General features: G+C 47.4%; 2 protein-coding genes across 2 annotated transcripts; one reads left to right on the top strand and one right to left on the bottom strand.

The window, feature by feature from the left end:
• Positions 1 to 4391: 4391 nt before the first annotated feature.
• On the bottom strand, positions 4392 to 5850 carry N7446_012079 (glycoside hydrolase family 18 protein; the record flags this gene model as incomplete). The annotated part of the gene is made up of 3 exons (XM_058520821.1): positions 4392 to 5457; positions 5515 to 5615; positions 5686 to 5850. 3 exons carry the CDS (start codon positions 5848 to 5850, stop codon positions 4392 to 4394), a joined length of 1332 nt encoding a protein of 443 aa, XP_058367107.1.
• A 3526-nt stretch (positions 5851 to 9376) lies between these two features.
• Positions 9377 to 10617, top strand: N7446_012078 (uncharacterized protein; the record flags this gene model as incomplete). Its single annotated transcript, XM_058520820.1, has 2 exons — positions 9377 to 10122; positions 10233 to 10617. 2 exons carry the CDS (start codon positions 9377 to 9379, stop codon positions 10615 to 10617), a joined length of 1131 nt encoding a protein of 376 aa, XP_058367106.1.
• Positions 10618 to 13274: the final 2657 nt, after the last annotated feature.

Below are 13274 nucleotides of genomic sequence, written 5' to 3'. Positions count from 1 at the left end.
CACTGTCACTGGCCGCCCTTTGTGGACATGAAGAAGTGGTGAAGCTACTGGTTGAGCGAGATGATGTTAAGGCGGACTCGGAGGATGATGATGGTCGGACGCCACTGTCACTGGCCGCCCTTTGTGGACATGAAGAAGTGGTGAAGCTACTGGTTGAGCGAGATGATGTTAAGGCGGACTCGGAGGATGATGATGGTCGGACCCCACTGTCGCATGCTGCTGGGGGTGGATATATAGAAGTGGTGAAGCTGCTACTGTGTCGGGGTGATGTGGAGGCGGACTCGAAGGATATTTATGGTCTGACGCCGCTGTCACTGGCAGCTAAGTGTGGACATGAAGAAGTGGTGAAGCTACTGGTTGAGCGAAATAATGTTAGGGCGGACTTGAGGGATGAGTACGGCCTGACACCACTGTCATTGGCACGGACAGAAGCGGTGCTAGAGCTTCTAGCTCCCTGTCGTATGTAGCCAGCGGAAACTCAAGCAGATATACGAGAGGAAGGTCAGGCTCAAGAACAGCAGGACATGATACCTGACGTAGCATTGCAAGTGCAAAGCGATGCAGGCTCACGGCTTAATGTGAAGACACAATCTCTCTGAGGATGTTGTTCATGTTGAGATATTGGCTCAGTGAGCCTGAGGCCTCAGCATCTCTGAATTCATGCGCAACGACCATATAGGGCTTATTAGATGTTTTGTACCATGGAACTCTTGCAGGTCCGTCGCACTCCTCGCTTATTGTGTTTTTACTACTACAAATAGCTGTAGAAGTACCTCTTCAGTGAGTTAGAATTAAAACACCTCATTTCAATGACAAAACTTCTTGCCAAGAGAACCTCCATAGTCAGATATTTCAACAGCTCATTCACCGAGGTTGCTTACTAGTAAATACATATTCGGTGCACAGCAACCTTGTCAGCATTAGCGACACCAGTGAACAGAACAGCAACTTATTCCGCTTTGTATCTTTGCAAGGAGGTGTAAACTAAATTTATAAAATAGTAATTCACGCATGAGATGATCAAAACATGAATCAAATATTGAATAGCTCCCAGTGCCTCATTATAGAAGACCGTAGAATTGACAGTGAACCAACGTTTCTTAACCGACTCAACTTCACTCATTTTCAACACAAATCTAGCACGTCTCTCGGTAGGCATTTAAAAGGAATCAAGGATTTTGCTGCAAAAAGTTGCCGTAGAACGAAGGCATGGGTTGCAACAGACCCCACTTAGGATAGGCATCGTGCCCTTCAACGTTTGCTACTTAGCAGAGCACGTACGCGACAGGAGCCAAGAAATCTATAAATACGTCTTCCCCCTCCAGCAATTTGTTCCTCAATTCTATTACTGGGCTACGCAAAGTCGAGCAGGCCTTGCGTTTGAGGTGCCTGATAAGTTCTTCCATTAATCCCTACTGGAATTTCCACTGTACTGACATCTATGGATACATCGTGGGCCTACAAGCTAGAAAGTGCTTGTGAAGTGATTCCCACCAGGTTCACTATGTCATCCAAGCCAGCCGGTCAAAGAAGCAGATTTATGTTAGATGGTCGATGTATCTATGCGAACATCTGTCCACCATAGCAGCCGACCCCTGCCCCGCCCTTGAATATCGATGTAAAAAAGTGATCTCCATACAGGTATGTAGATTTCGGCGCGACCCTTTTCGAAACTGGACTGACTTCAAAAGACGATGCAAAGAAAGATCCATGCGTTCCGTCCAATATACCCCAGCCAGGGAGCCCTTTCCTGTGTCTTTCTTACAACATGTAAGTCACTCATTGTCTCGCCGATCGACAAGCTAATGACGGGCAGGAAACCGTTGACAGCGCACCAAAGTGAGCTGGACCCAGCACTGTCAGTGCTCCGCGCAAAGTCACGGCTTACAGGCCATTTCTTACCCTGTCATTTCAAACCATGCAACATGTCCTCTGTGAAGACTGCAAAGCAAGGTCGCGGACCAACAACAGGACACATAAGCTCTAACGTTCGTTCTCTGCGATGAGGTGGGTGGAATATCGCGCCTCCTGCTGTGCCGGTTTTGATTTTCTGCTAAGTCTGTGCCACAAACACGAACCCCACTGACATTTCCATACCGTTGTAGGAGCAGCCCATCGCCAACCGCGAAAATCTTATGGCGAATAACCTATTCGCGCCGAATCAGATACGACCAAAGGGCAGACGCGCCATTGCGTCTTACGCCCTCCTCACTGCCTCACACCGTCGACAACGGAGTGCCTCTACACGAAGCAGTCTCCCAATACGACTGTACAATCTTTTGCCACAGGTGGGTTCGTCGCGCGCTAGTGCCATCTTATGAACTTGCCCGGTGCATCCAGTGCGGCTTCTCGAAGCGACAGCCGGAGAGTGCGACGAACTGGACACAACATGGCATATTGGTGACTGCATTGCAGAAGACAATTGGAAGTGATCTAGTTGGTAAGCTGGTAGGATGACGATCTTAATTGACCAACTGTCTCAAGCGTATGCTCGGGGGATTCTTCATCAACAACGTAAAGTACAACACCTCGTCAAACTGGATCAACACTTGCTGACTCGGATCTCACCCCAGGAAGACACTCTCAGATTCTCACACTCGTATGCGAAGCGAGCTAATGTCTGGGCTGCTCAACCTCCCCTGCACCAACACCATCCTCTGTTTCTTCCACATGAATACCGATGGCATCGATGATCGCGACCTCGACCTTCTCGCAGTGGATTTTGTTCATCAGATCATGCGCTGGTATGCCTACCTGATGGAAGACCCAATGGAGCGTATAGCAGTGTCTGCCTCTCGGCATTCGAACAACCTCATAGGATAGCTTGCTTGCGGCTCGGATCCCCGGTGTCCAGTGGGTGATCATCGTTGTCCTCAGATGGCGTCTGCGTCTCTCGAGCCCGAGGAGCCGATGTTTCGCCTTGCTTGAGCCGTACTTTCGCAGACGGCCAGGTTGTTAGTTTAAGTGTGCGTGCAAGGAGAAGGTGAGGCGAAAGTCCCGTCATTTCCAGCCGAATAAAATAACAATAACCATCTCAGCTTCAAATCAAGTGGACAAGACCGAGGACAGCCGAACCAAAGATAGGGCCCATGAAGAAGCGCTGTCTGATATGGTACACTTTTAGTATACAATTCTGCGAATCAGACACTAGTTGTGAACGTCTTTTCAGTTTTCTTCTGGTGAACTCCTTTTTCTTCGACAACACCACATCAAAATGGTCTCAATCAAGATTTCCTGTGCAACTGTCTTCGCCGTACTTGTTGCCCTAGTCCAATCCTCTCCCACTATCGTCTCTGCGTTTCTAGATAAACGCCAGTGTCTTTATTGTGATTATGCTGGACCCGTATGTTGTTAACCTTCCTATAGCTGAATGTTTTGTATTTCATCCTTTGCTGGCCGTTACATTTAGCACTGCACTGCATGCATTGGATCTGTCAAGATCCGAATAACTCAGACACTTGCGCGTATAGCTGCAGTGTGGATGCGTGATTGGATTCATGGATAACGCCTAAGCCTCGCCGTGGCCCTTGGCTCGTCCACAGGCAGTCCGGCCCGGCTTGGACAGCACCCAGGTCGCCCGCCCACAGGATTTTTGGGCTTGCCCCTTTTTGGCTTCCTCGGCATAATTAGGAATTCAGGATGAATAGATCGCTAATTCTGCTTGATATACTCCTTTTTAATATTTGTTTCGCTTAGACGTTGACACGGCTCGCCAATACCACCCGGATACTCTGTACCTGCTTTCCATATGGTTTTGTATGGTAAGAAGGGCCGGTTCGGGATATCGGCGTCGTAACACGCCCGACTAGCCCCGAAGGCTATGAGACGCCTTCAACAGCGACCTGGTAATTAATTCTTCAATAAAATCGTTTAATTGGCTCCTTCAGTACTAGCATGTACGAGAATCCTTCGACCTGCTAGAATCCACTAATTGTATGCGCTGAACACAACGCTAATTGTGCCTCCCGAGCGGACAGGGGACAAATGAGACTTGGTAAACAACAAGGATTATGAAGAGAAAATGGAAAAGCCAAATTAACAAAGTTGATTGAGCAGTCTATTAGTAAGAAGAGACAATGGCGGCCATGGGGAAAGAAGGAGGGAAAGATCTGATAGGACCAGAAGGGCTTGTAAAAGGCCCGAAACTGGTTGTGACTGTGATTACCTTCAGGCACACGTACAAAAGAGAAAAGCAGAAAATGATAAATGGGAAAAAAACCTCTCTGCAATGATTAACGAAAGGCTGGAAAGCTACTAGACGTCATTGAATCCAGGTCGAACAAGACGGAGAACACACAAGATCAGTAGGGTGGCTGGCCATGCCTGGTATTAGAAAACCTTGCAGTTAGTCAACCAAACCCATTTTGAAGTTCCTCAACATGGTGGCTGATTTAATTGCCAGAGAAGCCATCCTTCAGATTAACATATGTGCTGGTGGGATAGTTCAAGTTGTTAAGAGACTGATCCAAAGAGCCAGCGCCTCCAAACAGAGAGACAGTGGTGCCGATGAGACTCAGAGTATCGTTTCGGTCCATGCTAACTTCCCACCAGGCGGTGCCAGCAAGACCCAAACACTGAACATACTCAGCCTTCAGGGCAGCTATCTCAGGAGTATCATAGCTAACCAGGTATTTCTGCTTGGCGTCGTAGCTGTAGCTTCCACCAACACGAGGAATGTTGACAACCTTAGCGTTGAATCCTGGTAGGGGAAGTGCGTTGTAATTCCAAAGCCCAGCGGTACCAAGACTGCCCTGTGTGCCGCCATTGGAGAACTTATCCCCCACGCCATTAGTGCCATTGAAGACACGACCGTACAGCGGGTTCTCCAAAACGAGCTTGTTGGGTGGAACCTGACCGTTAAACATGTAAAAATCAAGGCTCGAGTTTGTATCATAATCAGTTGCACGTGGATTGCGGACATCCGGGAACAAGTTTGACAAGTAGCCAGAGTAATTGCTGAATCCGGGTCCCATATAGTCCAAAGCCATAACAGTGTAGAAATCGAGATACGGGGTCATGCTAGTGAGGTCTAACATGACAGCCTTGTCCTTGTCCGCTGGAGAGGCATAGCTGATCTGGAATGGGGATGTAGCATCTGTCTTCTCTGCCAGTTGGTCCAGACTCTGGCGCAGACGCTTAAGCAAATCAACCATCTGCGCCGCTTGACTGCGGTCTGCGACGTACTCATAATCGATATCAATTCCATCGAAGCCGAGATCTGCGACAAATTGGACGGCCGTATCAACGAAGTTCTGCCGCTTGGTGCTAGATGCAAGCATAGGGGGAAAATTCTCGCGGTAGCTCCAGCCACCGATGGAGAGCATCGTTTTGAGATGGCGGTGCTTCTTCTTCAACAGGAACATCTGCTTGATATTCCCATATACATTCTCTCCCGGCGCAGTGGTATTATCTCCAGGGTACGCATACTGTAGATCGGCCCACGTGTCACTCAATATCCTATGTATAACGTCTGTTAGCTAGGACTACTATCCAAAGACGTGGATGTGTTCATACACGCTGCCAGTAGTAGCGTTGACGTTGGCGAAAGCATAGACAAGATGGGTCAAGTTCTCTGCTGGAACATCGGTGATGAAGTAGTTGGCTCCGTAGATATCCTGTATTGCGAAAGCACTATTAGCTAAAAATTCGTCAGGGAATGAAAATTCAGCGTGAGTTCGCTCGTACCCAGTTGCCGAAGTAGGCAACAGCTTTCATCCCACCGTGGATTCCACCGCGGTTGCCGCAAGAGATTTCAAACTTGCCATCTCTATGATAATGTCTAGGCTTCTCATGCTGGCCCAAGACACCGACAACAGCGACGAGAAAAGTGGAAAGGGAGCTGAGACGCATTTTGCGACAGTGATGTTCTAGCGAGGTCTTCGGTTTGAAATGATCAGTTCAAGGAATGACTAAGGTAAGTATACAGAAACAAGGAATGAGTGGACGGTTCAACAAAAGTAACCGGGCGATACTGTCCTCGAAACTGGTGCAAATGCGACCCTTTCATAATTTAGTGAATATGGGGTTTCTTAAGATTACAGTCAACCTTGTATGCAATTCCCCTGTTGGATCCGGCAAAAGGAACACAGTTAGTAGCCGTCGGACGCCCCGAAAGGCTCGATTCATCTTAAATAAAGTTCAGGAGCAAAGGTAAGCCCGGTTGACGCACCACTGGAGCTTCATGAAAGTGCGGAGCTAATTAGAGCAGATTATTTATCCGGCCGAAATTTCTCCATCGGCATAACATTGAGTTCTAGAGGAATTTCGGGTGGATATATGGGAATAGATTACTTCAGTTTTAGGTAACGGATCCGCAGATCTTGCGACCAAGACCAATGGGTGGCGCGATGAAAATTGAGGAAACGCAGATAAGGCATCTCTCTTACTTTTCGGTACGGAGAGACCCTTTTGTGTGCCTTACTGGTCACCGCGTACGTACTCCGTAACCGTAAGCAAAATTGCCAAGAAGCCAACAGGTCCTACACACCTTATTCAAAATACTCGCCATTCTATTGGCCGGCTACGGGCCTTTGATTCGAGTCGGAATGATGCCTAGTAAGCACGCGCCCACAGTTGTGGAGTAGCATCTGTAAGTGGAAGCGAATGGATTCGGGAGGCGCGCTAGGAGTGAGGCGGCATTATATTAAACACATTACCAAGGTACAGTGACCCAGCCCATTTTGTCTCAACCCCGCCCACCGTGAACCTTCCGAGATTCTCTGCGTCTGTCATATTCGGGTAAGTTATGTAACCGTTCTGTAGCGACTCGAACTAACTTTACAAGTCGACAAGGTAGTTGCCCCATTCCCATCGCAGATTACAGCCTAGCACTGAGGGAACCAACTGGCATGATTGACGAACTATCAAAAGAGACCGTGACTGAGAATTAAACTGTTACTCTACATCATCGCCTGAGTTTTGGTAATGTGGAGATATCCAATCCCGACACCCGAAATGCTGCCGCATTGGAAGATCCATCGGTTGGTATCCAAATCGTTAACTATGCCCCGTATTCGTGAGTTCTACTTGCCGTATGCATCTTGTAAGCGGGTATTGCGGCGCAATTATTGTGTCGTTCCTGGGGTAGTAACCACAATTGAAGTAGCCTATGGGATTCCTGCAAATCACCGACGATAAGGAGGGGCACAACATCATACCTGGATAGAAGTGAGATTAAAGTTAAACCTCGGCTCGGATGATCTCCCATCAAGAATTTTTGATTGTACAGTGGTGTAACAGAAGTATTTGACCTCCGTTACTTCCCTAGCAACAAGTACTCGCGCCAGGGGGCGCCAAACCCCTGACAATATTGGGGCCAGTACATATTAAGTTTAAGAGGCGGTTTCATAGATAACTGGAGTTCAACTTCTACATACCTAAAAGGACTGTCTCCACAAAAGGTTAACTGCAACAGAAAGGTGGTATCCTGTGTTGCCAAAAGGCCTTCCGTAAAGTAATATCAAGGCGGCATAACTGTCCTAATTGGCGGAAGAGGAAACTAGGATATCTTTCTTTATCCGTTTTAGTCTTACCTTGAGGCATTTGTCTCAGACAACGGGAGGTAGGAAACAATCAACTGAATACCTGGCTTACAGGCTCGGCTATACCGATTGTGCTCTAAGCTAAGGAAAGCAATCCCCGTCTCTATTAACCTCGCACCTCCTTGCCATATATGTCTACACAGGCTCAACAGTAACCAGCTCAACGACGAAAATTTTCACTTTCGTTATTTTTACGTGTATTCGCCCTCAACCCAAACTTTTGGCGTTAGAGTTAGAGTTTAACATGCCATTTCAACGCCTCCGCGATAAAATACAAGGTCAGCAGCCGCACTTGACACACGACACCCATCAACGGAACTATGGGCGAAAATTAACTAAGAGCTTTGGTGCAGTAAATATCTCTACTCAATGCCTCGCATGCTGCGCTAGCGATAGTAATAGTGGGAAGTGTGCAAAGAAGACTTTTTGAAATTATGCTGATCACGTCGAGGAAGAACCCAGTATGACAATTATCGAGCAGATCCGAAAACGTTTGACCTCATCAGGCAGAGACTAGAGGAGGGTAATCGACTACTGGCCCAGACCATTAGCATCATCTAGCACTGGATTGGCATCTAGAAACTGCGGTCCGGAATTCGTGGCGTCATACCGAGGAACAGTACAATTTCTACGAATCTTGGCTTCAAAACAGGCCCGAGTTATTCCCCAAGTCATCAATGAGAATGGTTAACTTAGAGTTTCAGCTCAATGTTAAAAGAATTACAAATAAATACAGCTACAATGGTAATGATTCTATCGAATACCATATGGTATTCCCTGTCGTGCGGCGGTCTTGGGCATGTAAAGTCTGACAGCGCCACTGGGGAATCACGTACACGGAAGAAAAAGAGAAACAGCTCATTTGGAAAATTAAGCTTTTGGTGAACGGCAGTGCTGCGGGCCGAGTGACCGGCGATCCCTGGCCTCTCGAGTCCTTCCTACACTGTAGACTCTCAGCACTCTCAACTCTGTCTGCCGCCCAAGTCTACCCACACTGCCCTCCGTGCCATTGGCCGCTACTCCTTCAGAGATAAATGGAGTTTCTCAGCCCCATTTTTCGTTCCTGTCTTTTTTGCCCCTTTTCTTCCCACACGTCGCTCGCTAGCCTCGAAGCATTTCTGCTGTTGTCTTTAAGTATTTCGTCCCACTTTAGTCATTCTTTGACAACTATGGACAATATTCAGGTCTTTTGACTCATAAATTCTGCGTTTTCTGCAGTCAGCCGGGCGAAGTACTGGAAACTCTATGCAAGAACTCCACTTGGCTTGATCCCACCGAATGTAGCGGGAATACTTGAATACCAGGATTTTAATCTAAACAACGCAACCTGTGAGCTCCAGCCAAAGCCGCAACTCCACATGTGCATTTATATAAGTTTCACATTGATATGGAATAAAGGGATGCGGTGGGGGAATAAGTACCCCTTTGTTCTTCGTTAAATCGGCCAGGAATTGTCCCTCTCTCACTTGGTGTCGTTGTCTCTGAAAGTTGTGCCAATAATTCAGTCCAAGAACAATATAATGCCGACATTGTGACTCTGGCTATCTCTCCCGGAATTTTTCGCCCCTGAGTTTGATTTGTACGGCCTAGCAGGTCCCCAATTCTGATGGATTACGAAACCAACGAACAACTTATAGCCTGGATGCTCCGGACAATTCCTCCGTCTCTTATTGTCAACTCACCGGTCAGTATGGCACCCTGTTGTGTTATTTCCTATATCTGAGTGTCGTTATAAGGGTCTACTTGGGTGCTTTCGCGGCTTTGTGTTCCAATGCACAGAAACCGAACGACGGATCCTCTTCGACTCGCCATCATATCAGGAAGGGGAAGCTACCATGGCCTTGGAAGTAGAAAGGTCTATGGAATCTTGTCAACAAGGTTTTTCGCTTGATATCACCCCCTTCATAGCTGAAGCTGCATCAAGCCCTGTTGTGGTTGGTCTGGAACAGAGGACTTGTTTCCCTTCCACTCAAGAGGAATCGGAGACACCCAACTTCTCGCTGGTTGCTTCTGAACTGTCTCCATCCGTTTCCTCCCAGCCAGACGGGGTGATTGAGACTGGCTCTACCGATGCGGCCTATGCTCCTCTGGAGAACCATACGAATGCGGCGGCTTTCTTCAGGGCCAGATTGGGATCTCGAAACTCAAGGGCAACCTATCTAGCTCGGGCGCTCCAGGGTTTAATCAATGCCATGGAACTCGATGGAGCAACATACGCGAATCTTTGGTCCACTCGGGAAAGGATTTTCTCTGGCGTTGGTACAAGTCCAGTCGCTCGCTTTCAGAGACTGTTTCATGGTTTTCTTCGGGTGAAGCGTGGCCGTGATGATTATGATTGTGCAAGTCGCCTCTTTCACATATTCTTGGATCATGATCTTGAACAGTTGGCGACCTCTGACCTCCTCCGCTTATCCCGTGGCCGTGGCAGAAAGTCTGCCGCTTTGTCTTTGCAGGCAGCAAGCATATCAGCCTCCATAGGCGCTGTAAAAGCCGATCGTAAGGCTGGCCAAAGGTACATGCAAATTCTGATGGATGCCGGCCCGGGGCTATTGCTCATGCTTGGTAGCCAGATAAACACAGTGTAAGTGTGTTGTATGCCTTCCAGACATTTGCAAGAAACTGACTAGATTGAAACAGGTGGGAAAGAAAACTAAGTAAGGGAGATGTCTCTCTTCTATTGGAATATCTCAGGTTGCAACGGCCTGAAATCCTGGAGAAAGGCTGCTCACTGGATAAGGTGGCAACAGCATTGATTCTTCAGGGTTTCTTAGCGTATGGCTGGACGTACAAGGAACTTTCCGAACGCCCGTCTAGAGTGGTGAACCGACTGCGCTCGTACATCAATGTTGCAGAACTAGCATCACGGCATGATATAGATGCTATCGCTCTTGGTCAACCCCTCGGTTGCACCTTACTCACGCCGGTCAGCTATGACGGAGATAACACTCCGGATAACGCACAGCTAAAGTGCTTCAACTCTGCATCCTGTCAGGCTCATGAAACACGCCTGCACCTGTTTCACTTAAACGTAACAGACCCTCCATCGGAGATGGGCGAAAAAATATCACGGAGTTGATCGCTGATGATTCACCAGAGACGATGCCTCACTGGTGCGACGCTACTTAGGAAACTATACCTTTTTCCAGCTAGCCTTCTTTCGCGCAAGTTGTGCCCTGGACTTCTCTACGTATGTAAAAGTGGAATTTTAAATTGCAAAGACACTATGACAGTGACTTCCTTTGTCCGTGTCGGGACATATCCTTCAGCCAGAATAAGCAAAAACATGTTGTACGTAATCTTGCTAAGCTGCGGCTCCCGCCGTATGGATTCAGGGGCATTGGACCACGACCTGGAATACACATCTATCTACATGAATCAATCAACTTTCGCTTTAGGAGCATGAACACTGTTCACTTAACTGTGTACACGGTACCTAGCTGGTGATACCAACGAAAATAATGAACGTTCACATTTCACTTTACTAGAAAAGGGTGCAGTCTGTCATTGGAATAGTAGAAACTTGCGCGTTGCCTACAAAATGCTTGGCAATCTCGCAAGCTCGGATGGAACAACGCTCTATCTTTGGGAAGGTTTGGTAATCGTTACGCATGTAATTCCCTTTTTGAAAACGACTCAAACACCGATACAGAAAGAAACTAGATCCTAGATATTAGCTCTAGTAGCTTATCGGTATGTATTTTACCTGTCACGACTGAGTTCCTGTTGCCTTGGAATCATGTCTCCTGGCTACACATGTAATTTGGATCACTGTATGCCAGAAATAGTTTTCGGTTGGAATTAGGAATTATGGTTATAACAGCATTTCAAAATACACATATTTATCGATCTTCCTATACCGGTTGAAAAACTTCTATTTCGTCCTGAATATAAGTCTTATTCCAAAAACTCACTGGAATGTATCAGTCGTAGTGATTACTCCAGGCGTAAAAAATCGACTTCGCAGCCTATCTTCCGAACCCTCATTAAACCATATAAACTGGTCTGGTGATCACACAATTTGGACGACACATTGCTTATTCATTGTCGAGGTTCCATGTACTCTTGGTTCTTGTTGAGCCTGTCGCTTGAACTTTTACTAAAGTACGACGTAACTCATGCGTGATATTACTTGTAATAATATGAGGCTGGCCTGTTCATGCTGTGAAAAGATACTGTGCATCCCCATGCATCTTTGTGCGGGCTAATTGCTCGCATCCCCGATAGTAAAATCGAAGGGCAGATGTTTAGTGCGTTCGCGTTAACGCTCCACGGAGTCTGGCATATAAAGTAGTCCTCAATCTTTTGAGTTCGTGATTTTCGTCCCGACGCACTTGCTTGGCAGGAGCCCTGCTCTCTTTCCGATCTTATGCTTAGGCCTCTCCCTATTTCTATATAATGCTCGATTCTCGTCAGGTCACTGCTGATACTTTTCTTATCCTTCTGTGCCTCGTTGATTCACCGTTGATTGAGGGAAACAAAAGTTCGAACATGGCAAAGATTTCCAAGCATCCTCAGGATGACGCAGACCTCAGGTCTGACGGCGTACGGCGGCGTGCTGCACCATCATTTTATTCCCTTCGTTCTACTCGTTCTGAGACCAAGGATAGACGAAAGTTACGCAAACCAGAGACGAAATCACACAGAGATTCGGTACGCCAATGCTCACCTTTTGAATCGTACTGCACTATGGCCAGGATACCCACGGTGGCACCCCTTTTATTTCAATGTACTCTTTACTGACCATGCTAGACATCCTCCATTACGAAGAAGCCCAAAAGGAAGAACGACAAAGCAACGCATAGAAAGTGTCTCCGGGTGTTGAGCAATATTGAGGAGGAATTTCAAGAGGTGCTTGAGGAGAGAGATGGAGAGAACCACGATCTTTCTCAGTTGCTGGACCAGCTCAAGGCTGAGAAAGCGCAGAAGAGTTCGGAATTGCAAATCGCAGTTACGGCGAGGGATACCGCATTAGCCGAGCAGCAGAAGCTCCAGCGTGAGATTTGCCAATTGCAGCAGCAGGTGGAATCCACGAACACCGCTTTGCAAGATCAGGTCCCGTGGAATGATATACAGCTAGTGTTGGATCAGGCACACGCGGAGCTGGTTTCCGCGACCACTCGATTCTGGAGTGCAATCGACGCCTTTCAGAACAGACGATTGGCATCCTATTTGCCAGGCTCCGAAATGATCCAGGCGGAATGGCCCGATCAGGACTACGCGGGTACGCTTGGCCACGATATGCTCCCCAGCATCTCCCAATCGAACAATGACAATGTCCCGCTTGGTACGCAACATGATCTACCTACCACCAACTGAGATGAGCGCTTCGTCTCACAATTGGGGTGCGTTGATCGGGCTAGATCATACTGATGCAGTCATCTAGCTTCTATGTATGGAAAGGGCCGAAACTCTTACTAGTCATGTCTTTCCTGCAAACGACTGGCTTTTTAATGTAGCTGACGCGCAGATAGTTTATGAAGAAGCATTTGGCGACATTCTTATTATACATGTACCATGCCAAACTGCGTGTATTCTCAATTCTGTTAACTGCCTGAAGGGGAGGGTTATGTGCTTTCGTCTAATAGATCCGAACACGGGCAGCTCGAGGCGGTATTCGGTGCAGGTTAGCGATAGAGTCCACCGCAATCTCCATGGTCGATTTAATATGCCATAGATAATTGTAAGGGTAGATTGGACTCATACTTATGGCGAGAGAGCGGTAGAGTATTCGAC

Source organism: Penicillium canescens (assembly GCF_028828765.1).
Source record: "Penicillium canescens strain IBT 15451 chromosome Unknown utg000009l_segment0_segment0, whole genome shotgun sequence".
Taxonomy (NCBI): Eukaryota; Fungi; Ascomycota; class Eurotiomycetes; order Eurotiales; family Aspergillaceae; genus Penicillium; species Penicillium canescens.
This window is presented reverse-complemented; position numbering and strand designations above follow the sequence as displayed.